Raw genomic sequence first — 21,635 nt, 5'->3', positions numbered from 1 at the left:
TGACGGAAATTGCCGATGCGGAAGAAGACCCAAAGATTACAATGGTTTTTTATGTGATGTGTTTTTTTCTTTTTTACAACTGAAAAATGGCATATGTATTATAAGAGCCCACATAATAAATACTGAAGTCAAGTTTATTGAATAGGAACAGATTTGGTCTAGGGGTGTCATTAACACTTGAACCCTTGGCTATGGTCAATGAGCCTATATTCCTGCTTCTGGATATGATAATAAACCCTGATTCCAAAGCTAAAACTGGAAAACCATTATCTGGAAACCCATTATCCAGAAGGCTCAGAATTAAGGATAGGCCATCTCCCTTAGACTCCATATAATCCGAATAATCCATTCCTTTTTCTCTGTAGTAATAAAACAGTTGCTTGTACTTGATCCCAACTAAGATATAATTAATCCTTATTGGAAGCAAAACCAGCCTATCGGGTTTATTTAATGTTTACTTGATTTTCTAGTAAACTTTAGGTACGGAGACACATTTCAAAAAGATCCCTTATCCTGCAGTTCCTGATCATTCTGGATAACAAGTCCCATGCCTGTACAAGTTTGCTCCAATAAGTGGACTCTGTAAGGATAGATTTCATAATTCTGCTACTTACAAAGTCATGTTAATGACATTTAAAGAAATGTAAAAAACACACAACTACACATAGTATATCAAAGAGATGAATACAAAGAAGAAATTATAAAATTATTTAGGTTTTATTGAAAATATTTTTATAAAATGACAGAATTTGTGGATTAGAATAAAAATTGGAAAATCTTTCAGTTTTTCATTCCATAGTGACATCGGAGATGAGGCTGAAAAGAGACAAAAGTCCTTCCTCCAATTAAAGCAGCGTCTTTCAATTTTAGGATTTATTCTTCTATCAAGAAGTCATTCTTATCCAAGGAAGCTTCTAAATTCTCTTTGTTCTCATGATATACTTGTAATGATGTCCAGTCACTCCTGTTCTAGTCACTTTCACTCTCTTCTGATTTACTAGACGCGCTTTCCTCACTCTCATCAGAAGACTTTTCTGACTCGCTTTTTTCTCTTTTCTTCTTCTTCTCCTTTTTATCTTTCCTGCACATACAAAATCATTCAAGAGATTCTTAAAAATGCAACTACTTACTGATATGTATCTGGTATGTTAGATGGAAATGTATGCAAGGCCCTGAGTTCAGAATATTTAGTGGACATAAAAAAACATTATAAATGTTTACTTACCCTTTCTTTGAAGTCTTAACTGGTGGCTTTTTCTCATCACTAGATGGGGTTTCTTCATCACTAGATGGGGTTTCTTCGTCACTAGATGGGTTTTCTTCGTCACCAGCCGGGTTTTTTGGCCTTCTGTTCATACTGCAAAAAAACAGGAAACAATTGTGAAATGGCTATAGGATTTTTATTATATATAATATTTTTGGTGCAGTTGACGTATATGTATAAATATATTTATGTATAAAAAACAATAACTTCAGTGTGTGACCATGTAAAGACACAAGACCAGACAGTCATTACAAGGAAGGACAACTGATGACATCACTAACCCCCATATATAAGGATATATTACTGCTTATTTATGGCTGAGTAGACTCAAATCTCACTAAATTGGCTCTTTCTAAAATATTTAGGGAAAAGTGTAATAAAATTTGCAAAGAGCAAAACTCTCAAAAGAAAGCAAAACTGTCGCAAAAAAAGGTTTGCGATTGGGAAGTTTTATTACATACACTACGCACTCATAAACTATAAAATTCACAATCGCTATCCTACTGTCACATGAGGGACAAAGTGTTCACATAGGAAAAATGTTTCACTTTGAGAACATTTATTTGCACTGCGAATGAATTGCGAACAATTTTTGTGTTATCGACCAATATCACATTCCCCCCTTATTGTCTTTACACTTTTGTTGGCCTCCGATTTCTACTCTAGCGCAAGATATGTTTCCACCTTTCTTGAGCACCAAAAAAGCAAAAAGAAATGTCACTTACCATTGTTGGACTGCTATTAGTAAGCCTATTACGCCTACAACAAGGAGCATTCCAAGGACTATACTAGTCGTAGTCTCCCTTTTAGCACTTGAGTTAATATATTGGAGGATCTCGTCTTCAAAAGAGACAGTGGCTGCGGCTGTTGATGCAATAGTCGTTGTTTCAGACTTTTTATCCGACAATCCCCGTGAATCTGCAAAGCAAAATGATCCCATGAATCCCAAGGAAAGATAGATTTACTAAGTGAGAGTGTGGGCAGCACTGACGAGTGTTAGGTTTAGTCAGTTAATGTGCTGTGTATTGGGGTTACAATACAGACACTTTTCTTTCACATCTAATGAGTGATACATTTCATTAGGATTACATTTGAAATCAGGAATAATTATCTTTCTTGCACTTTACCTGTGTCTTGATTCTCAACTTGAATGTCTATAGATGGAACCGGCTCGTACAGCTTTCCTACAATTTTCAGCCGGACCTGATAAGTGCCGCTGTCTGTCATCTCTGTGGGATTAATCACCAGAGAGCAGATCCCGTTTGCCACCTGGCTTTCAAAAATGTGGTATTTGTCCTTCAAATCGGGGGATGCCACTGTCACGCGGTCTCCGTGCAGGTGGATTAGAGGCGTGTAACCTTTCGTATCCATTTTCCCCCATTCCAGTTGGAATCTGAGTGGGTTGAGTGGTTTCAGTGTTTGAAACATACATGGAATCACATTGATTGTATGTGCCTTCAGCGTCAGCTTCTCTTTAAATAAGGTGAAATTCTCAACCGTCACTGCTAAAAGAGGGAAAAAATGACATTAGGATCATGAAATGTACAGAGCAGTCTCTATCAGCCTCATCCTGCAACAGAGGCGCCTACCAAATTCCATTCATGAGTCGTGTCCCTGACTTTTCACATCGACTCACTAACCTTACATTGATATACAGTAGAACCCCCATTTTACGTTTTTCAGGGCACCAGAGAAAATGGTGTAAAATCCAGGAAAATGTAAAATCAGGGAAATGTATTATCCATAATATATAGGTGGGACCACAAAACAACAATGTAAAATGAGGGGAAACTTAGAATCAGGGGATGTAAAATGGGGGTTCTACTGTATATGTCATTGGTTTGAAACATACAGAGCCAGTTAATATCTGAGGGGTAAAAAGCCAGAGAATGATCTTTCTTACCTGATGTGGTATTCATAAATAAAGTAAATAGTCCGATTATGATGATAAATAAATGATGATACATTGTATTAGTTATATTAAGATACATGATGTGTCCACTAGTAGTGTCCACTTCAAGCTCTTACGATGAAATGAGCTCAGTGCCAGCTGCAGTTTTATAGCTTCCAGGCTGATGATGTCACAATGGCCATAGAGATGATGTCACAATGGCCAGAATGATGATGTCATAATGGCCATAGAGATGATGTCACAATGGCCAATGTGATGATGTCACCTTGCTCATTCACTGTTATGTACACAACTATGAAACCTTACAGTTATTAATGTATATCTATATATATATATTTATATTGTAATACAGTGTGTAGAGGGAAGGGTTCATATCTCCCAGAATGCTCTATGAGACACAGAATGTAAAGAGAATTACAGATGCTGTGAACAATCTGCATTTAATTAGCACTGCAGGTGTGGGAGTGATGTCACCACCTGGGGGGAGGGAAGCTCTCTGCCAAAGACAGGAAGCAGGAAGTGAGAGTGTGTGTGAGGTAACTAAGAGAGGTCTGTGAAAAGAAGAGATTTGGATACAATCCTGAGACAAGTCTTTGAGAGACTGATGTATGGACTAACTGCCTCAGTGGGACTAAATCATTACTGACAAGAGCAACTCATCTGCGGCCAGTGGGCCAGTTAAAAAAAAAAAGCACAACTTGTACATTTCTGTTAATTCTGTTACAAGTTATTCTCCATTGAAAACTCTGTTGTGAAATAAACATACAGATTTCTTTTAAAGTTGCCCGGAAGTCCTCGCCTTTCTACGTTGTCAGGGTATTACTGAGACGAGCTTTATATAGCTTTATATAGCAAAACAATCCTATCGGGTTTATTAAGGGGGTTATTTATTAAAATCTGATTTTTTAAGTAAGAAAAGTCTGACCAAACTAGAATTTATCATTGAAAAAAACTCAATTTTTGTTAGTGTTTTAGACTCGAAACTTTCAAATTTTTCATGAAATCGCTTGAAAACCCTACATTTTTCGGGTTTTTGCCCAAAACTCAGCACAGACCATGATACATTCATAATTTGAAATGTGACCTTTGCCATTGACTTCTACAAGACCCGACAGCTTGGAGACTGAGTATTTTAGGATTCAGACTTTTTCCATCCTCGGGGTATAATAAATCTCGAAAACATCAAGTCCACTAAAAATTCAGATTTTACAATAAAACAGTTTTTGGTATTTGGACTTTAATAAATAACCCCCTTAATGTTTAAATGATTTATAGTAGCCATTACGGAAAGGTCCTTTATCCGAAAAACCCTAGGTCCTAAGCATTGTGGATAACAGGTCCCATACCTGTACAAGCCTTTGTATTTATTATCCCAGACTGCCACCAAGTGGAGATCACATAAAAGCTACTGTTTTATTATTACAGAGAAAAAGAAAATCATTTTTAAATTTGGATTATTTCATTATAATGGAGTCTGTGGGAGACAGCCATTCCGTAATTCGGAGCTTTCTGGATAACTGGTTTCCGATAACAGATCACATAGGGAACAGCAAGAAAACTAGGGACGAACTGAATCCAGGAATCTTCTTTTTCAGCAGGATTAGGCCAAATTCTTATGCCTGGCCGATCCGAATCAGAACTGTAATGGGGATATGTAAATTAGGGGCAGAAAGGGAAAGCTCGTGACTTTTCATCAAAAAACAATGAAGTAAATAAAATGTCCCACTAATGTCCCTAATTTGCATATGTTAATTGGGATCCTGATTCATTTCGTTATTCGGTCAAATCTTTCACAAAGGATTCGGCCAAATCCCAAATAGTGGATTCAATGCATCCCTAAAGGACAGTGGCGTAACTAGACCCCTAGTCTAGTTTCTAGTTGCTCACCTTTGAGTTAACTTTTAGTATGATGTAGAGAGTGATATTCTGAGACAATTTGCAATTGGTTTTCATGTTTTATTCTTTGTTGTTTTTGAGTTATTTAACTTTTTATTCAGCAGCTCTCCAGTTTCCAATTTCAGACATCTGGTTGCTAGGGTCCAAATTACCCTAACAACCATGCATTGAGACTGGAATATGAATAGGAGAGGCCTGAATAAATAAACGAGTCATTAAAAAGTAGCAATAACAGTTAATTTGTAGCCTTACAGAGCATTTGTTGTTTAGATGGGACCAGTGACCCCCATTTGAAAATGAAAACCAATTTAAAAGTTGCTTAGAATTGGCCATTATATTACATACTAAAAGTTAACTTAAAAGTTACATGTAAAAAGGACATGTAAAATTGAGGTTTCACTGCCCCCTACTGTAAATGATAAGGATATTAGAAATCACTGATGGATTCTGTAACCATTTAAAGGCACAAGGCTGCAGGCCGAGTTATACAGGGAACTCTGAGTATCACTCATGTATTATAAGGGATAATGTACCCCCTACTATAAATGATAAGGATATTAGAAGTCACTGAGGGGTTGTTCTGTGAACATATAAAGGCACAAGGCTGCAGGCTGAGTTATACAGGGAACTCTGAGTATCACTCATGTATTATAAAGGATAATGTACCCCCTACTGTAAATGATAAGGATATTAGAAGTCACAGAGGAGTTCTGTGACCATATAAAGGCACAAGGCTGCAGGCTGAGTTATACAGGGAACTCTGAGTATCACTCATGTATTATAAGGGATAATGTACCCCCTACTGTAAATGATAAGGATATTAGAAGTCACTGAGGGGTTGTTCTGTGACCATATAAAGGCACAAGGCTGCAGGCTGAGTTATACAGGGAACTCTGAGTATCACTCATGTATTATAAGGGATATTGTACCCCCCTACTGTAAATGATAAGGATATTAGAAGTCACTGAGGGGTTGTTCTGTGGCCATATAAAGGCACAAGGCTGCAGGCTGAGTTATACAGGGAACTCTGAGTATCACTTATGTATTATAAGGGATAATGCACCCCCTGCTGTAAATGATAAGGATATTAGAAGTCACTGAGTGGTTGTTCTGTGGCCATATAAAGGCACAAGGCTGCAGGCTGAGTTATACAGGGAACTCTGAGTATCACTCATGTATTATAAGGAATTATGTACCCCCTACTGTAAATGATAAGGATATTAGAAGTCACTGGGGGCCATATAAAGACACAAGCTTGCAGGCTGTTATACAGGCAACTCTGAGTGTATATTATAATAGCAATTATAAGGATATATATAAATAAAGACATAAGGCTTCAGGCTGAGTACCACTCATGTATTATAAAATATATTATTCAGGCCTGGTCAAGCACTAGAGGGGGAAAAATTCCTTCCTGACTCCAAAATGGCAATGGGACCAGTCCCTGGATCAACTTGTACTATGAGCTCTCTCCCATATCCCTGTATTCCCTCACTTGCTAAACACCATCCAACCCCTTCTTGAAGCTTATAGAATGCATGGCATACCTTGTTATCCAATGGCCTCTTCTCCATTCTATTCTGTCCTTGCTCCATCTTCCACTTTTCCTCTTTACTTGTTCACTTCATTTAAATGACTCTCCTTTTCTGCCAGTTTTCCACCCAGCCACCTTTAATAATTTAACATTTTTTCTTCATAGTTTGTCCTTGTTCCCATCTTCTCTGTCCCCCTTCTGTTCACTTTTTCTCTTCTGCTTTCCACAACTATTCCATTTTATTTATCTACCTCTCTTTCTGTACTTGCCTTTTTTAATATACTTCCTTTGCCATTTGCTGCCGTTTTCATTTTTTCTCCATTTCTTCCCCAGTAGTCACTTTCCCACATGAAATGTTTGATCTAGTTCTCTTTATGCATTCCCAATCTGCAATACTGGCAACAACACTATTACACCCACACATACACACACAGACTCAGACACATACACACACACTCAGACACACACACACACACACTCAGACACACACACACACTCAGACACACACACACACACACACACACACACACACACTCACACACACAGTCAGACGCACACACACACACAGTCACACACACACACACAGACACACACACAGTCAGACGCACACACACACACAGTCACACACAGTCACACACACATTTCACAGAAGCGAGTAAAACAGCAGACCATTATTTCAGAGATAACAGACACTAACATAGAGCTCCGTAGCCTTCTCACATCTTTAACCTAAATAAACAAATAGTGCCTTTGCAGCCATTCAGTTAGTCCTGCATGCTGAGTGGCCACATGAGTTACAGCTAGAAGAGAACTGCTGTAATACAAGGAGGGGGGAGGGGCAGCAGCTGACCGTATCTTTGTACTCCTTACTGCTGCTGCTGCTGCGTCGCTCTCATGAATCTACGTGCAGTTGTGCAGGCACAGTGTAGGCCAGCCACTAGCATCACAGGCTCCTATGCTCTGACCATGTTACATTGCTCATGTGAAGTCGGAACACAGCTATGGGCAGACGCGACCAACCAGTTATTACCTAGAACTGCTGCAAGTAACTTAGTGAAACGTTCCGATCACTCTGGTCCGGTGCTCTAAATAAACAAGAGGGTGATCCTAGGGGCCCACAAAGTGAGCTGCCGGGGGGGCCCTGGCCCAATTGCACCCCCTGCTCCCCCGGTAGTTCCGCCACTGCTAAAGGAGACCCCTTGAAACATGTCGATGATTTTCTATGTCCATAACTAGTGAATGTCCCTTTACCCAGAGTGTAATATACAGGGACTACATGTATAAATACCCGAGTAACGACAGGGAAGTGTCTGAACACAATATCCAATACTGAAGATCCCTTTAAAGGGGTTGTTCACCTTTAAGTTAACTTTTAGTATATTACAGAATGGTCAATTCTAAGCAACTTTTCACATTTATTTTCTATAGTTTTTTTTATTTGCCTTCTTCTGATTCTTTCCAGCTTTCAAATGGGGGGGGGGGGCACTGACCCCATCTAAAAAACAAATCCTCTGTAAGGCTACAAATGTATTGTTATTGCTACTTTTTATTACTCTTCTTTCTATTCAGGCCTCTCCTATTCATATTCCAGTCTCTTATTCAAGTCAGTGCATGGTTGCTAGGGGAATTTGGACTCTAGCAACCAGACTGCTGAAATTGCAAACTGGAGAGCTGCTGAATAAAAAGCTAAATATGTTAAAAACCACAAATAATAAAAATTGAAAAGTGATTACAGTCTCCGAATACCACTCACTATATTCTACTAAACGTTTAATTGAAAGGTAATTAAATGGTGAGCAACCCCTTTGTAGATGGAATGGTAGGGATCCCGCCATACCTGTGGCGTTGTTTCGATGCACTTTGTATCTCTTGATTTACTCCGCTCCATCGCTGTGGGAGGAGTTGAACAAATAAATATCTTGATCATTGTAGCTGGCGAGGAGCTCTATTGAGAGAGGAAGAGATTCAGTGAGGAGGCAAAACACAGAGAGGCATCTATACAGCACTACTCCCTCTCAAATACAACCCCCCCCAAGGAGAATGGGCAGATGAAGTAACACAACAGGAGGATGAAGCTTGACCTCCACAGAAGAAAGCCATTTCCATGAATGTGTCTGATGTAGGAAGCGAGTACAAACCTGAGCCATCATGGCTGTACACCAGACATGTAATAGTATATAGAACCCCTCAGTGACTTCTAATATCCTTATCATTTACAGAAGGGGGTACATTATGCCTTATAATACATGAGTGATACTCAGAGTTCCCTGTATAACTCAGCCTGCAGCCTTGTGCCTTTATATGGTCACAGAACAACCCCTCAGTGACTTCTAATATCCTTATCATTTACAGTAGGGGGTACATTATCCCTTATAATACATGAGTGATACTCAGAGTTCCCTGTATAACTAATACACTATCCTTTGCATTGCACTAAAGAAGGCCAGTGTATAAAGTCCAGTGCATTTTGCATTTCAGCTTGTGTCAATATGATCTGTTTATACTTATAAGATTCTCTCTGTATATCTGTAGCACATACTCTACATTTTCTGGGTGCCCTTCTGCAGGGAGGAAAGACAGACAGTGGCATGAGCTTTATACCATCATCATATAATCATCTAGGAGATTTTTAGGAGGAAATCATATTATTTCTTGTGTTTGTCCTGAGATTACAAACTGGAACTCAATGGAGCCTATTTACTACATTCTAAACCCACCCATTATGCAATTGACAGACTCCTGTCCCTACCCCTGTAAGTTGACATCAGAGAGTTTTACTCCAGTCCACAGCCTCCTCCCCAGGTTCTCCCTACATAAAAAGGCTTGGCCAGGGGCCCAACATTGGTAAAAGGAGATTTTCTTTTAATCCTCAATTGACTTCATTGTTGGTGAATCTTCAAACCATCCCCTCATCTCAAACTCTGATGTCCTCAAGATGAGACAACGTTGAACATATAGAATGCACAGTTGGATGTTTGTTTCCTCTGAAAAATGAGGAGACTGGTGCCTCCAAAATCAAAATGTTGCACTGCTAACAGGTGCTAATAATCACCAATAAGAAGCACAGAAATTATCCATAGCATGACGTCCAATGTCTCATTCCCAAATCGAGGGGATCAATATGAAGTTCCCTTTGCCGCTTTAACAGCCCTCTTCTGTGAAGGTTCCATCAGATGGTAGAACATTGTTTGTGGAATAAATATAGAGTTCCCTTTGTTGCTACTCTTCTGGGAAGGTTCCACTAGATCAGGGGTCCCCAACCTTTTTCACCCCGTGAGCCACACTCAGATGAAAAACTTGTCCGTGAGCAACACAATAAGCGCAAACATAATTTTTATTACTATTAAGCATATACTCTAAATTAAAATGTCATATAATATCAAAGTGAAATCTGGCACTGCATGTTTTCTGCCAGTTTTTGAATGTCTGGTGTGTAGTTTGTTACAGCCAGCCTCATGCATTCTCCCAGATGATCATCATTTAAATGTGTTCTATATTTAGATTTTAACATTTTCATAGCTGAAAATCTAGATTCAAAAAGGTAGGTTGACCCAAAACAGGAATTCAGTCTTTGTGAGGTTCCTTTTAGGATGGGAAACTTGAAGATTTCTATTAAAGTCTAGAAGTCATTTTGCAATGATCTTGATCTCAAAATGTGATCTGGATGGGCAATATGAGGGATTGGCTGCTGCCAGGTCAGGTACATAGGGCTATATGGTGTCACAGATGTTTGGTGCAATATGATGGATTTTTGGCTCCTGCTGGCACAGGTACATATGTGGGGACAATATTGTGTATTTTTGGCTCCTGCTGGCACAAGTACATATTTAGGAGCAATATGATGGATCTTTGGCTGCTGCTGGCACAGGTACATAATTGGGGACAATATCATGGATTTTTGACTCCTGCTGGCACAGGTACAGATCAGGGGCAATATGTGGGATTGGTTGCTGCTGGCTCAGGTCCATGGGGCAATATGGTGGCTGCTGGCACAGGTACACAGATGTTTGGGGCATTATGATGGATGTTTGGCTCCTGCTAGCACAGCAGGCATAGGTGTGGCTTGGGGGTAACAATATGATGAATGTTTTGGCTTATGCTGGCACAGGTACAGATTGGGGGAAATCTGAGGAATTGACTGCCATTGCCACAGGTACAAATGGGGGCATATGATAGGTTCTGGCAATGGTAATGCAGGACCAGGTGGCACTGATTGAAGCCCTTGCCAAAATACCTTGGCCCAGTCCTGGCAATGATAGTGAAGTAGATGGATGAGCAGGTGGCACAAAGGACACTGGGCAGCACTAAAACTCTGGTGCAAATCATGTGGAGTTGAGAATAATAATGGTACAACAAGAAAATAGGTGAGGAAGCAGGAGTTACAGAGAATATGGAATTATCAGAATTGGCACAGTAATGGCAGGGACTAGGGAGAAGGGCTCACTGTGGGCTGGCATATGACACCAAGGCACGGCAGAAAAATATTGTGCTGAGGCTGGGACACGAGGGACAGAAACTATTCTGTTAGAGCTCAATGCTGGATATACAAGCATATCATTTCTGCCAGCAATAAGATTATTGTTATTTCCAGCCACATACAAGTACTGTTTTACCCAGTAGATCCGACTCACTAGCCCTGTGTAATAGTAAGCATTTTAACAAATTGTGGGCCAGCGAGATCCCTTCTCCATGACTCACCATAAGAAGCGTATATCACAGTTTCAGTTCAAGCACGATCCTTTCTATATAGCCAACCTTATGAAGTACGTGTAAAAGTTTAATTCTTTCCAACCAGCCCTCATAGTCTCTCATAATGTGAGCCTCCTGTCAAATCGATCAGTGAGTTATAACAGCATTCTCTTTTCTCTCCATTCTCTTCCTGCGCTTCCTACTCACTGCTCGCTCACAGGACTAATTGCAAACATGCTGTTATAAAGGCCCCCATAGACGCGACGATTCTTCTTTGCGAAACGACCGATTTCAGCGCAGCCCGACTGATTCGTCAAATTATCGTGCGGTTAGTGGGATTCAAACGATCGAACATCTTACGATTTTTCGTCCGACATCTGCCAGGAAATTGATCGGCCAGGTTAAAAAATCTTTGTCGGTCCCAGTACAATCTATGGATGTTTGCAGGGCCAAGCAGGCAGCTCCCCTTTGTTTTCCTGGTAAATTGGTCGTTTTAGTTGATGGACAGTTCGAACGTTCGTACGATGGTTCTCAGAAGATCTTGGTCTCACGATGTGGATTGGATCTGTTGAAAATCTGTACATCTATGGCCAGCTTAACTCACTGATCGATTTGACAGGAGGCTCACAGAACTGGTCGGTGGAAGACACTGGCAGTTTATGAGAGACGCTTTTAAACGTACTTCTTAAGGTTGGCTATATAGAAAGGATCGTGCTTGAACTGAAACTGTGATATACGCTTCTTATGGTGAGTCAAGGAGAAGGGATCTCGCTGGGCCACAATCTATTAAAATGCTTCCTATTACACAGGGCTAGCGAGTCGGATCTTCTGGGTAAAACAGTACTGGTATGGGGCTGGAAAAGCTTACGCGAGCAACACCAAGAGGAGCTGCGAGCAACATGTTGCTCGCGAGCTACGGGTTGGGGATCACTGCACTAGATGTTGGAATATTGTTGGTGGGATTAATATGACATTTCCTTTGTTACTATAACAGTCCCTACTGTTCTGGGAAGGACCCCCCTAGATGGTGGAACATACTTGATAGGATTTGATTCCATTTAGACACAAGAGCATTGGGGAGGTTAGGCACTGATGTTGTGGGATCAGGCCAAATTCACAGTAGGGGTTCAAATTCATTCCTTGGAGTTGAAATCAGGGCTCTGTGTCAGGTTCTTCCACTCTCATCTCAGCAAACCCATTCTATTTGGACCTGGATTTGTGCATGGAGACATTATTGTACTGAAACAAACAGGACCTTCCTATTGCCACAATGTAGGAAACACATAACTGAACTGGATGCTGTAGCCTTAAAGTTTGCTATCAATGCAACCATTGGCCCTAGTCAAAGAAAAGGAACTGCCTTGGCCCATTATTCCTCCTCCACTAAACTTTAGTTGCCATTCATTCAGGCAAGGTTGTTTTCCCTCTGGTATGCAGGGTTTTCTGGGATGCACTGCCCCTCTGTCTTTATCTTATACAAAGCATAATGGACACAGGAACCCTTCCCATGTCGTCTTCTTTGCAGACCTCAGTTGAAGATGTCCTTTCACTTTGGACTAAACGCCACCGAACCCCGTTAAAACACGTCCCGTGACAATGAACTTAGCTGGATCTGATGTCATGCAATGTTGGGTAACCACATATAAATTAAAGGTGGCCATACACTATGAGATCCGCTCGTTAAGCGAGGTCTTTCCCAGATAGGACCAGCTAAGGTGGACGATAGACTTTCATCCGCTCGCTGTGGAAAAATGTAGCCCGAGATTCAGCCCAGTGTAGTATTAAAGGGCACCTGTTAGCCAAAAACATTTTTCCCAACCAAAGGTACGGTTAATAGAGCCCAAACTCCAGTTGGGGGTAATGATGAGTGTCCAACATCCCGCGCATAATGAGCTTCCAACATCCCGCGCATAAGGAGCTTCCGACATCACAATCATAAAGATCGCTCTACATCACGCTCATGAGCTTCCGACATCATGCACTAATGATCTTCTGACATCACGCTCATAATCAACTTCTGACATCACGCATATAATGAGCAAGTTGCTGCTCACTCCTCCAGGAGCGAGTGTCCTAGCACTGGCGGGGGGTAATTTTTTTAAAAAAACTACCGTTACTCACAACAGCAGTTCAGGCTCTATTGGCCCACTCCTTTAGTAGAGTAAAATATTTTCGGCCAATAGGTGCCCTTTAAGGTCAGATTCTGAACTGAAGAAGTCCATGAGATGACCGGTAAGAGACTTGGGTGCTATACCTTGAGACCACCCTAGGCTTTTGCATAGACATTCCCCCCATCAGAAACCCATAAAAAAACAAGATGTAACTCAAAATATAGAAGTCTTTAATGGAATATAAAAACTCTTTACAAAATTAGTACAAAACCTATAGCATATAACAGGCAATAGGATTTAAAAACAAGAAAACGTAAAAATACTTTATGCGGCGTTCAATTGAATGACTTCCTATATGAAAAACACAAGTATTAAACTTGAGTTATAATAAAACAGGCTTCCTGTACATAAAGCTATTACCCCTCTGTAACATCTTCCTCAGCCCCCTCCCCCACCAACAAGCTCACACTTTTTTTTGGAGGAGGAGGGGGAGACTTGATTGCAATTAAGGAGGCAAGCAAGCAAATACAAATAAGGGGCTGCATAAATAACATAAGTTTTAGTCATTGGTGCAGGAATCCATTTATAACCAATAAGCAGCTTTCATCACTCAATTTCAAATTATAAAATTAAAGGATCGATCTGATTGGTTGCTATGGGTAACTACAGTGAATTACTCTCTAGGACTTATTTAGCACCCAAACAGGCCTAGCTTTCGTTGTTCCATCTAGTGGGATGTTCAAAACCGATTGGTTGCTATGGACAAGTGCACTTTATTTTTGTAGCATGGCTCTTTGGGGTGACAAAGCATCTCTATACAAGGCGGGGTAATCTCAGACACTATTCAGGCACCCGGTGGTAGAGGGTAAAAAGTAAAACTACATACAAGGACAATGCAGGGAACAGGAACATCCAAACTACAACTCTCAGAATCCCCTGGCAGCAGACAGAACTGGGAGTTGTAGTTAAGCAACACCTAGAAGGCTGCAGTACTGAATCATATACATGAATTCTTTGTGCGTCTCCAACCTGACCCATTTGTGAAATTCTTTTTATGACTTATCCTTATATGGGAAACCAATGCCCTGTTGCTAGGGTAAGAGGGATCCTGGCAACATTTTGGCACAGAGTGATCCAGGAGTTGGAATGTAAAGAGACTGAGACCCATAGAGGCAAAAATCTTATTTAGGGACAATGCGGGTGCACATTTATCACAATCCCTAGAAAGGGAGCTGTTCACTCTGAATAGAATGAAGTAGAAAAGTGACAATTCATGTTGACATCACAACCCCATGTTGACATCACTATTCCATCTTGACATCACTATCCCATCTTGACATCACTATCCCATGTTGACATCACTATCCCATGTTGACATCACTATCCCATGTTGACATCACTATCCCATGTTGACATCACTATTCCATCTTGACATCACTATCCCATGTTGACATCACTATCCCATGTTGACATCACTATTCCATGTTGACATCACTACCCCAGGAGTCATTGTAAATGACATCACTGCAGTGCACAGCCCCCACTCAGGAGGATGCAACAAGGCACACAGAGGAATTCTGTTACTCACAGAAACCACCAGGGAGCTAAGTCTCCATTCATAGACATCAGATTGTCTTTACATTGATTTTCTACTTTCAGACTAAGTCAAAGCTTCTGTGCCGGTCGCTGTAGGGTTACCGACTCTGTACACTTCTCATGGGGTCAGAGTTAGATTTCCAAACTGTACAGGAGGGAGGCTATTGGGTGAATAGAATATTGGGTGCTGTCAGTGAGGCCAGGCATTGGCTGGGAGGATGGGGGAAGGTCCAATCTCCCTCCAACATACCTTAAAGGGGTGGTTCACCTTTAAGTTAACTTTTAGTATACCATAGAATGGCAAATTCTAAGCAACTTTTCAATTGACCTTCATTTTTATTTTTTTTTATAGTTTTTTTAAAGGGGTTGTTCACCTTTGAGATAACGGTTAGTATGATATAGAGAGTGATATTCTGATATAATTCGCAATTGGTTTTCATTTTTTATTATTGAAGGTTTTTGAGTTATTTAGCTTTGTGTTCAACAGCTCTTCAATTTGCATTTTAAGCAATCTGGTAACTAGGGCCCAAATTACCCCAGCAACCATGCACTGATTTGAATAAGAGACTGGAATATGAATAGGAGAGGGACTGAATAGAAAGATGATTAATAAAAAGTAACGATAACAATACATTTGTAGCCTTACAGAGGATTTGTTTTTTAGAAGGGGACAGTGACACCCATTTGATTACTCGTCTTTCTATCCAGGCCTCTCCTATTCATATCCCAGTCTCTTATTCAAATCAGTGCATGGTTGCTAGGGGAATTTGGACCCTAGCAACCAGATGGCTGAATTTGCAAACTTGAGAGCTGCTGAACAAAAAGCTAAATAACTCAAAAACCACAAATAATAAAAAATTGTCTCAGAATATCACTCTCTACATCATACTAAAAGGTGAAGAACCCCTTTAAGCTGCCTGCTCACTGTTTCAGCTGCCTGCACTCCCCCAGCCTTTAGGATGTGTTGCTTTTCATATTCATGGATTTTATGCCTGGAGACATGGAGGCAAAAGAGAGTGCAGTGCAATTATGAAAATAATTTCAGTCCTCGTTATTCAAGGGAATGTGTATTAATATTACAGTAAATAGCATTGACCTACCCTTGCTTTTTCATTTATTACAGGCGTCACCTCTTTTCTGTTACATTATGTGATAAATAAGAATACATCTCTGCTCCAGGCCCCCATTCTACATCTAACTGCAGTAAAGACTAAAAAATATATATAAAAAAAACAATTAGAAACCTTTCCTAAGCAGAAGAACATCAGAGCAGCCTCTTTCTTTCTCCTGACAACTTCCTTGACTACTTGGTGGTCAGACTGGTCAGAAACTGACCAGCAGGTGGCGCTGTTGGAACAAAATTCATATTAACAGTACATGTATCCCTTAATATCTTGGAATTAAAAAATAAATAAATAATGAATGTAAATTACAAAATTGCTTAGAATAGCCCCCTCATCAATTTTACATGCACTTATTTTAAAGGTTTACTGATCCTATAAGATTATCTGACTCCAAAAGTGGCATCTCCAATAAACACCATTCTGTACAGTCCTTACACTGTCGCATTTGATTTTAAAACTGGGCCTATAGCAGGTTTCTAAGTCCCCAGTAGTGGAATATCGGGGGGCTGCCAGTGATCTGGGATGGACCTGGAGTGTTAACACTTTGAAATCTACAGCAATCACAGAGAGAACTATACAGAGGGGTGTCTGTTTAGAGACGCCACTCAATGAGTGTTGATGAGCCAAGGGCTTGTTATAAGCAGCCGAAAACTGTTCAGAAACCACTGAAAACAAACATAAAAAGCAAAAGCGGGGGGGAAAAAGTACTTTAAAAAAAATTAATTTTTCATATTTGGTTTAGATACCCTTTAAAGGGGAACTATTGCAAAATTGTAAATATAAGCTTCCTCATGCTGAAATTAGAAACTTTCCAAATACAATCAATTAAAAATTCTGCATTGTTTCTGAAATAATCAAGTTGTATGTTCACTATTCCTCTCTCAGCATCTGTTTCTCTTCATTCTGTCTTCATGCAGCAGTTGGTGTCAGATATTCATTGACTGTTAGATCCAATATATCTTATAGGGGGGCTCCTTTTGCCTAGAAGATGTATTAGAGCTCACTCCATTAAAATCACCAGACATCATGTCTCTCTACATGCAGAATTTGTGCAAAAGGCAGTTATTTTGTTACATTTTGTTTTTTGCTGGAATCAGTAATTTGAGTGAGCGCTAACAATATCTGCCTTCTGCACAAATTCTGCATGTAGAGAGACATGATGTCTGGTGAGTTTAAAAAGAGTGAGCTCTAAAACATCTTCTAGGCAAAAGGAGCCCCCCTATAAGATATATTGGATCTAACTGTCAGTGAATATCTGACACCCAACTGCTGCATGAAGAGAGAATGAAGAGAAACAGATGCTGAGAGAGGAATAGTTAAGATAAACTTGAATATTTCAGAAACGCTACAGAGTTTTTAATTGATTGTATTTAGAAAGTTTCTTATTTCAGTATGAGGAAGCTAATATTACATTTTCATTTTGCGATACTTCCCCTTTAGGGTAAGGGCACACTATAAGATTGGGGGAGATTTCATCGCGCATTGACAAATCGCCTCTTCCTCTGGCGACTAATCTGCCTGAAAAGCCTTCTAGAATCCAAATTGCCGGCAGGATGGCACTCGGAGTGATTCGTTTTCCAAATGGAAACTTCAGGCGACTTCAGAAAACAAAGCGCTCCGAGCGCCATCCCACCAGTGATTTAGATTCTAGCCGACAGAAAGGCTTTTCAGGGAGATTAGTTTCTCGAAAAAAAAGGGGACTTGTCAACGTGTGACTAAATCTCCCCGAACCTTAGCGTTAAGATAGGCTGACAACTTCTACGAAAGTCACTTCTTTGCTTCAGCGAGTAGCAGGAGTAGCTTAGGGCTGCCACTAGGTGGTGCTACTCTCATCAGAACTCCAAGCTGAACATCTTGATCGGAATGAAGAGGCAGTTTTAGTTTTTACTGTGCCACTCGCAGGTTACGTGTGAATAGTGCTGGGGAAGAGACAAGAGTTATTGAGCAACGACATGCAATGAAATACTATTAGCCGCTCCTACTCCTCACTCCAGGACAGGGGGTGAGTGTATCAGGAAGGAATCAGAGGAGCAAATAGACACACGGAGGCACTTGCAGGGCAAACTCTCACCTTGGGAACTGCATTGAAACGGCTCCTTCCTGCAAAAACGAAATTCCTATCAGAGAGTCTGTGCCCTTCAATTAAAGGGGGGTGGTTCACCTTTAAGTTAACTTTTAGTATGTTATAAAATGGCTAATTCTAGGCAACTTTTCAACTGGTCTTCATTATTTATTTTTTTATAGTTTTGTAATTATTGGCCTTTTTCGTCTGACTCTTTCCAGATTTCAAATGGGGGGGAATCACTGACCCCATCTAAAAAAACAAATGCTCTGTAAGGCTACAAACATATTGTTATTGGTACTTTTTATTCAGGCCTCTCCTATTCATAATCTAGTCTCTAAGGGAAATCGATGCCTGGTGCAACCAGATGGATGAATTTGCAAACTGGAGAGTAAAGCGAAATAACTCAAAACCCACAAATAATATATAATGAAAACCAATTGCCTTTTTTGTCTCAGAATATCACTCCCTGCATCATACTAAACGTTAACTCAAAGGTGAACAACCGCTTTAAAAACAATTTTTGTTTGGAAATGTCATTATATTGATAAAAAAAAGTATATATGTGTATATATATCTTCACAAGGACAGCACCCTGCTGAAATCATTTTTCCCACGTGCTCGGTAAATGGTTGGAATACTTGAAAGACCAGAAACATCGGGATCTTTGTGTATCAAAATCAAAGTGTATTCATTTTGTGCATGAATAGCCATGATAGGCTATTCATGCACGAAATGAATACACTTTGATTTTGATACACAAAGATAACTGTGTTGCTGGTCTTTTTTCAAGTATATATATATATATATATATATATATATATATATATATATATATATATATATATATACACACACACACACAAACATTTAGGCCACTTGCAGCCAGAGGCTAAGCAATATAACTTGCATGTGACAATTTCAGCAAAGAGAAAGGCTTTCCCGGACTCCATGCTAAAGCCAAATCCTAGTGAAAGAGGAGCAAGAAGCCTCAGAGGATTCCGAGGTCAGTATTCCATGGATAAGGGATTGCAGGTGAGTAGGAGAGGTATGTGGCTCACAGCAGTTCCAATGTGGAAGAAAATGTAGTCTCAAGTGGCACTTTTGGGTGGAATGTCAGAATGATGCTCCACTGTCTCTACCTCTGTGACTTCCACTCCGGCGAGCTCTTCGGCCGATACAATAATGGTGTCTCCATCCTCCACTGCTGTGAATCTGTCTCCGTTCAATTGTTGCCGCTCCAGACTCTCCAGTTTGACTCTATAGGCCTCTGCCTCTTGTCCTTTCTCTCTGAGCTGCTGTCGGAACTCACAGGCACGGAGGTTGGCTTCCTGCAGTTGCTGCTCCAACTCTTGCCTCTCTTTTTTACTGTTCCCCTCCTAGTGGCAGAATAAAGGAGATTATAGCTCTTCTATCACACAGGGCCAACCTAAACAGAATGTAGTTTCTCTGCAGGTGGGAGAGGGGAGGGATACACAGTCCCAGTACAGTAGGTACAGTAGGTATGTGGGTAGGTAGTTTGTGTGCAGGTGGGAGAGGGGAGGGATACACAGTCCCAGTACAGTAGGTATAGTAGGTATGTGGGTAGGTAGTTTCTGTGCAGGTGGAGGAGGGGTGGGATACACAGTCCCAGTACAGTAGGTATGTGGGTAGGTAGTTTCTGTGCAGGTGGGAGAGGGGTGGGATACACAGTCCCAGTACAGTAGGTACAGTAGGTATGTGGGTAGGTAGTTTCTGTGCAGGTGGGAGAGGGGTGGGATACACAGTCCCAGTACAGTAGGTACAGTAGGTATGTGGGTAGGTTGTTTCTGTGCATGTGGGGGAGGGGTGGGATACACAGTCCCAGTACAGTAGGTACAGTAGGTATGTGGGTAGGTAGTTTCTGTGCAGGTGGGAGAGGGGAGGGATACACAGTCCCAGTACAGTAGGTATGTGGGTAGGTAGTTTCTCTGCAGGTGGGAGATGGGTGGGATACACAGTCCCAGTACAGTAGGTACAGTAGGTATGTGGGTAGGTATTTTCTGTGCAGGTGGGGGAGGGGTGGGATACACAGTCCCAGTACAGTAGGTATGTGGGTAGGTAGTTTCTGTGCAGGTGGGAGAGGGGTGGGATACACAGTCCCAGTACAGTAGGTACAGTAGGTATGTGGGTAGGTCGTTTCTGTGCATGTGGGGGAGGGGTGGGATACACAGTCCCAGTACAGTAGGTATGTGGGTAGGTAGTTTCTGTGCAGGTGGGGGAGGGGAGGGATACACAGTCCCAGTACAGTAGGTACAGTAGGTATGTGGGTAGGTAGTTTCTGTACAGATGGGAGAGGGGAGGGATACACAGTCTCAGTACAGTAGGTACAGTAGGTATGTGGGTAGGTAGTTTCTGTGCAGGTGGGGGAGGGGAGGGATACACAGTCCCAGTACAGTAGGTACAGTAGGTATGTGGGTAGGTAGTTTCTGTACAGATGGGAGAGGGGAGGGATACACAGTCCCAGTACAGTAGGTACAGTAGGTATGTGGGTAGGTAGTTTCTGTGCAGGTGGGAGAGGGGAGGGATACACAGTCCCAGTACAGTAGGTACAGTAGGTATGTGGGTAGGTAGTTTCTGTGCAGGTGGGAGAGGGGAGGGATACACAGTCCCAGTACAGTAGGTACAGTAGGTATGTGGGTAGGTAGTTTCTGTGCAGGTGGGAGAGGGGAGGGATACACAGTCCCAGTACAGTAGGTACAGTAGGTATGTGGGTAGGTAGTTTCTGTGCAGGTGGGGGAGGGGAGGGATACACAGTCCCAGTACAGTAGGTACAGTAGGTATGTGGGTAGATAGTTTGTGTGCAGGTGGGAGAGGGGAGGGATACACAGTCCCAGTACAGTAGGTATGTGGGTAGGTATTTTCTGTGCAGGTGGGGGAGGGGAGGGGATAATACAGTACATACAGCTGATCCCTGACTATCTTGGGACTGTCCTTCTGTTGAACAAATAGTAGAGGTGAGAATACACACTGACTTCTGTCCTGGTAGGACGTGACTGTGATGAGCTGGTCGCTGGCTATCCAGGACATTATCTGCTAGTCATTATCATCACTTACTGGTCCTTCTTCTGTAGCACATGTTGCTACTCGGTACTTTTTGGCAGGAGGAGAAGGCGGCGACACTTCCACCAGGACAGTCTCTTCTACAACTTGCTCTTCAGCCACCTCTACAGCTGCAACAGAGACAGAGTTTATTGTGTATTGAAATGGCAGGTGCAGCAACATCCATTTTGTTCTGAAGTCTGACCATTCCTGTCTGATTATCCTCAAAACTACTGGCAATGGCCACTCGTACTACTGGAGAGTCACTAATACTGTTAGGACGCCATGATGCAAGAGAAACTAGCGCCCCCCCTGAGAGTGCCCCGGGCAGAACCGAACCCAGGATCTCAGTGCTGCAAGGCAGGAGTTGTAACCACGCCCACATTA

At 41.3% G+C, this 21,635-nt stretch overlaps 1 protein-coding gene across 5 annotated transcripts; it reads right to left on the bottom strand.

Moving 5' to 3' along the window:
- Positions 1 to 745: 745 nt before the first annotated feature.
- LOC108705811 lies at positions 746 to 21,406 on the bottom strand. Of its 5 annotated transcripts, XM_041573678.1 has the most exons (6): positions 8,745 to 8,757; positions 8,444 to 8,551; positions 2,392 to 2,769; positions 1,990 to 2,182; positions 1,226 to 1,357; positions 746 to 1,081 (listed from the first exon to the last, which is right to left on the bottom strand). In XM_041573678.1, the coding sequence occupies exons 3-6, from the start codon at positions 2,690 to 2,692 to the stop codon at positions 970 to 972; spliced, it is 738 nt and encodes a 245-aa protein (XP_041429612.1). In that variant the 5' UTR covers positions 2,693 to 2,769; positions 8,444 to 8,551; positions 8,745 to 8,757; the 3' UTR covers positions 746 to 969. The 5 variants fall into 5 exon arrangements, with proteins under 5 accessions (XP_041429612.1, XP_041429611.1, XP_041429613.1 ...); XM_041573677.1 differs by lacking the exon at positions 8,745 to 8,757 and having other exon boundaries at positions 8,444 to 8,655; XM_041573679.1 differs by lacking the exons at positions 8,444 to 8,551; positions 8,745 to 8,757 and adding an exon at positions 6,620 to 7,020.
- Positions 21,407 to 21,635: the final 229 nt, after the last annotated feature.

Source organism: Xenopus laevis, chromosome 8L (genome assembly GCF_017654675.1).
Source record: "Xenopus laevis strain J_2021 chromosome 8L, Xenopus_laevis_v10.1, whole genome shotgun sequence".
Taxonomy (NCBI): Eukaryota; Metazoa; Chordata; class Amphibia; order Anura; family Pipidae; genus Xenopus; species Xenopus laevis.
This window is presented reverse-complemented; position numbering and strand designations above follow the sequence as displayed.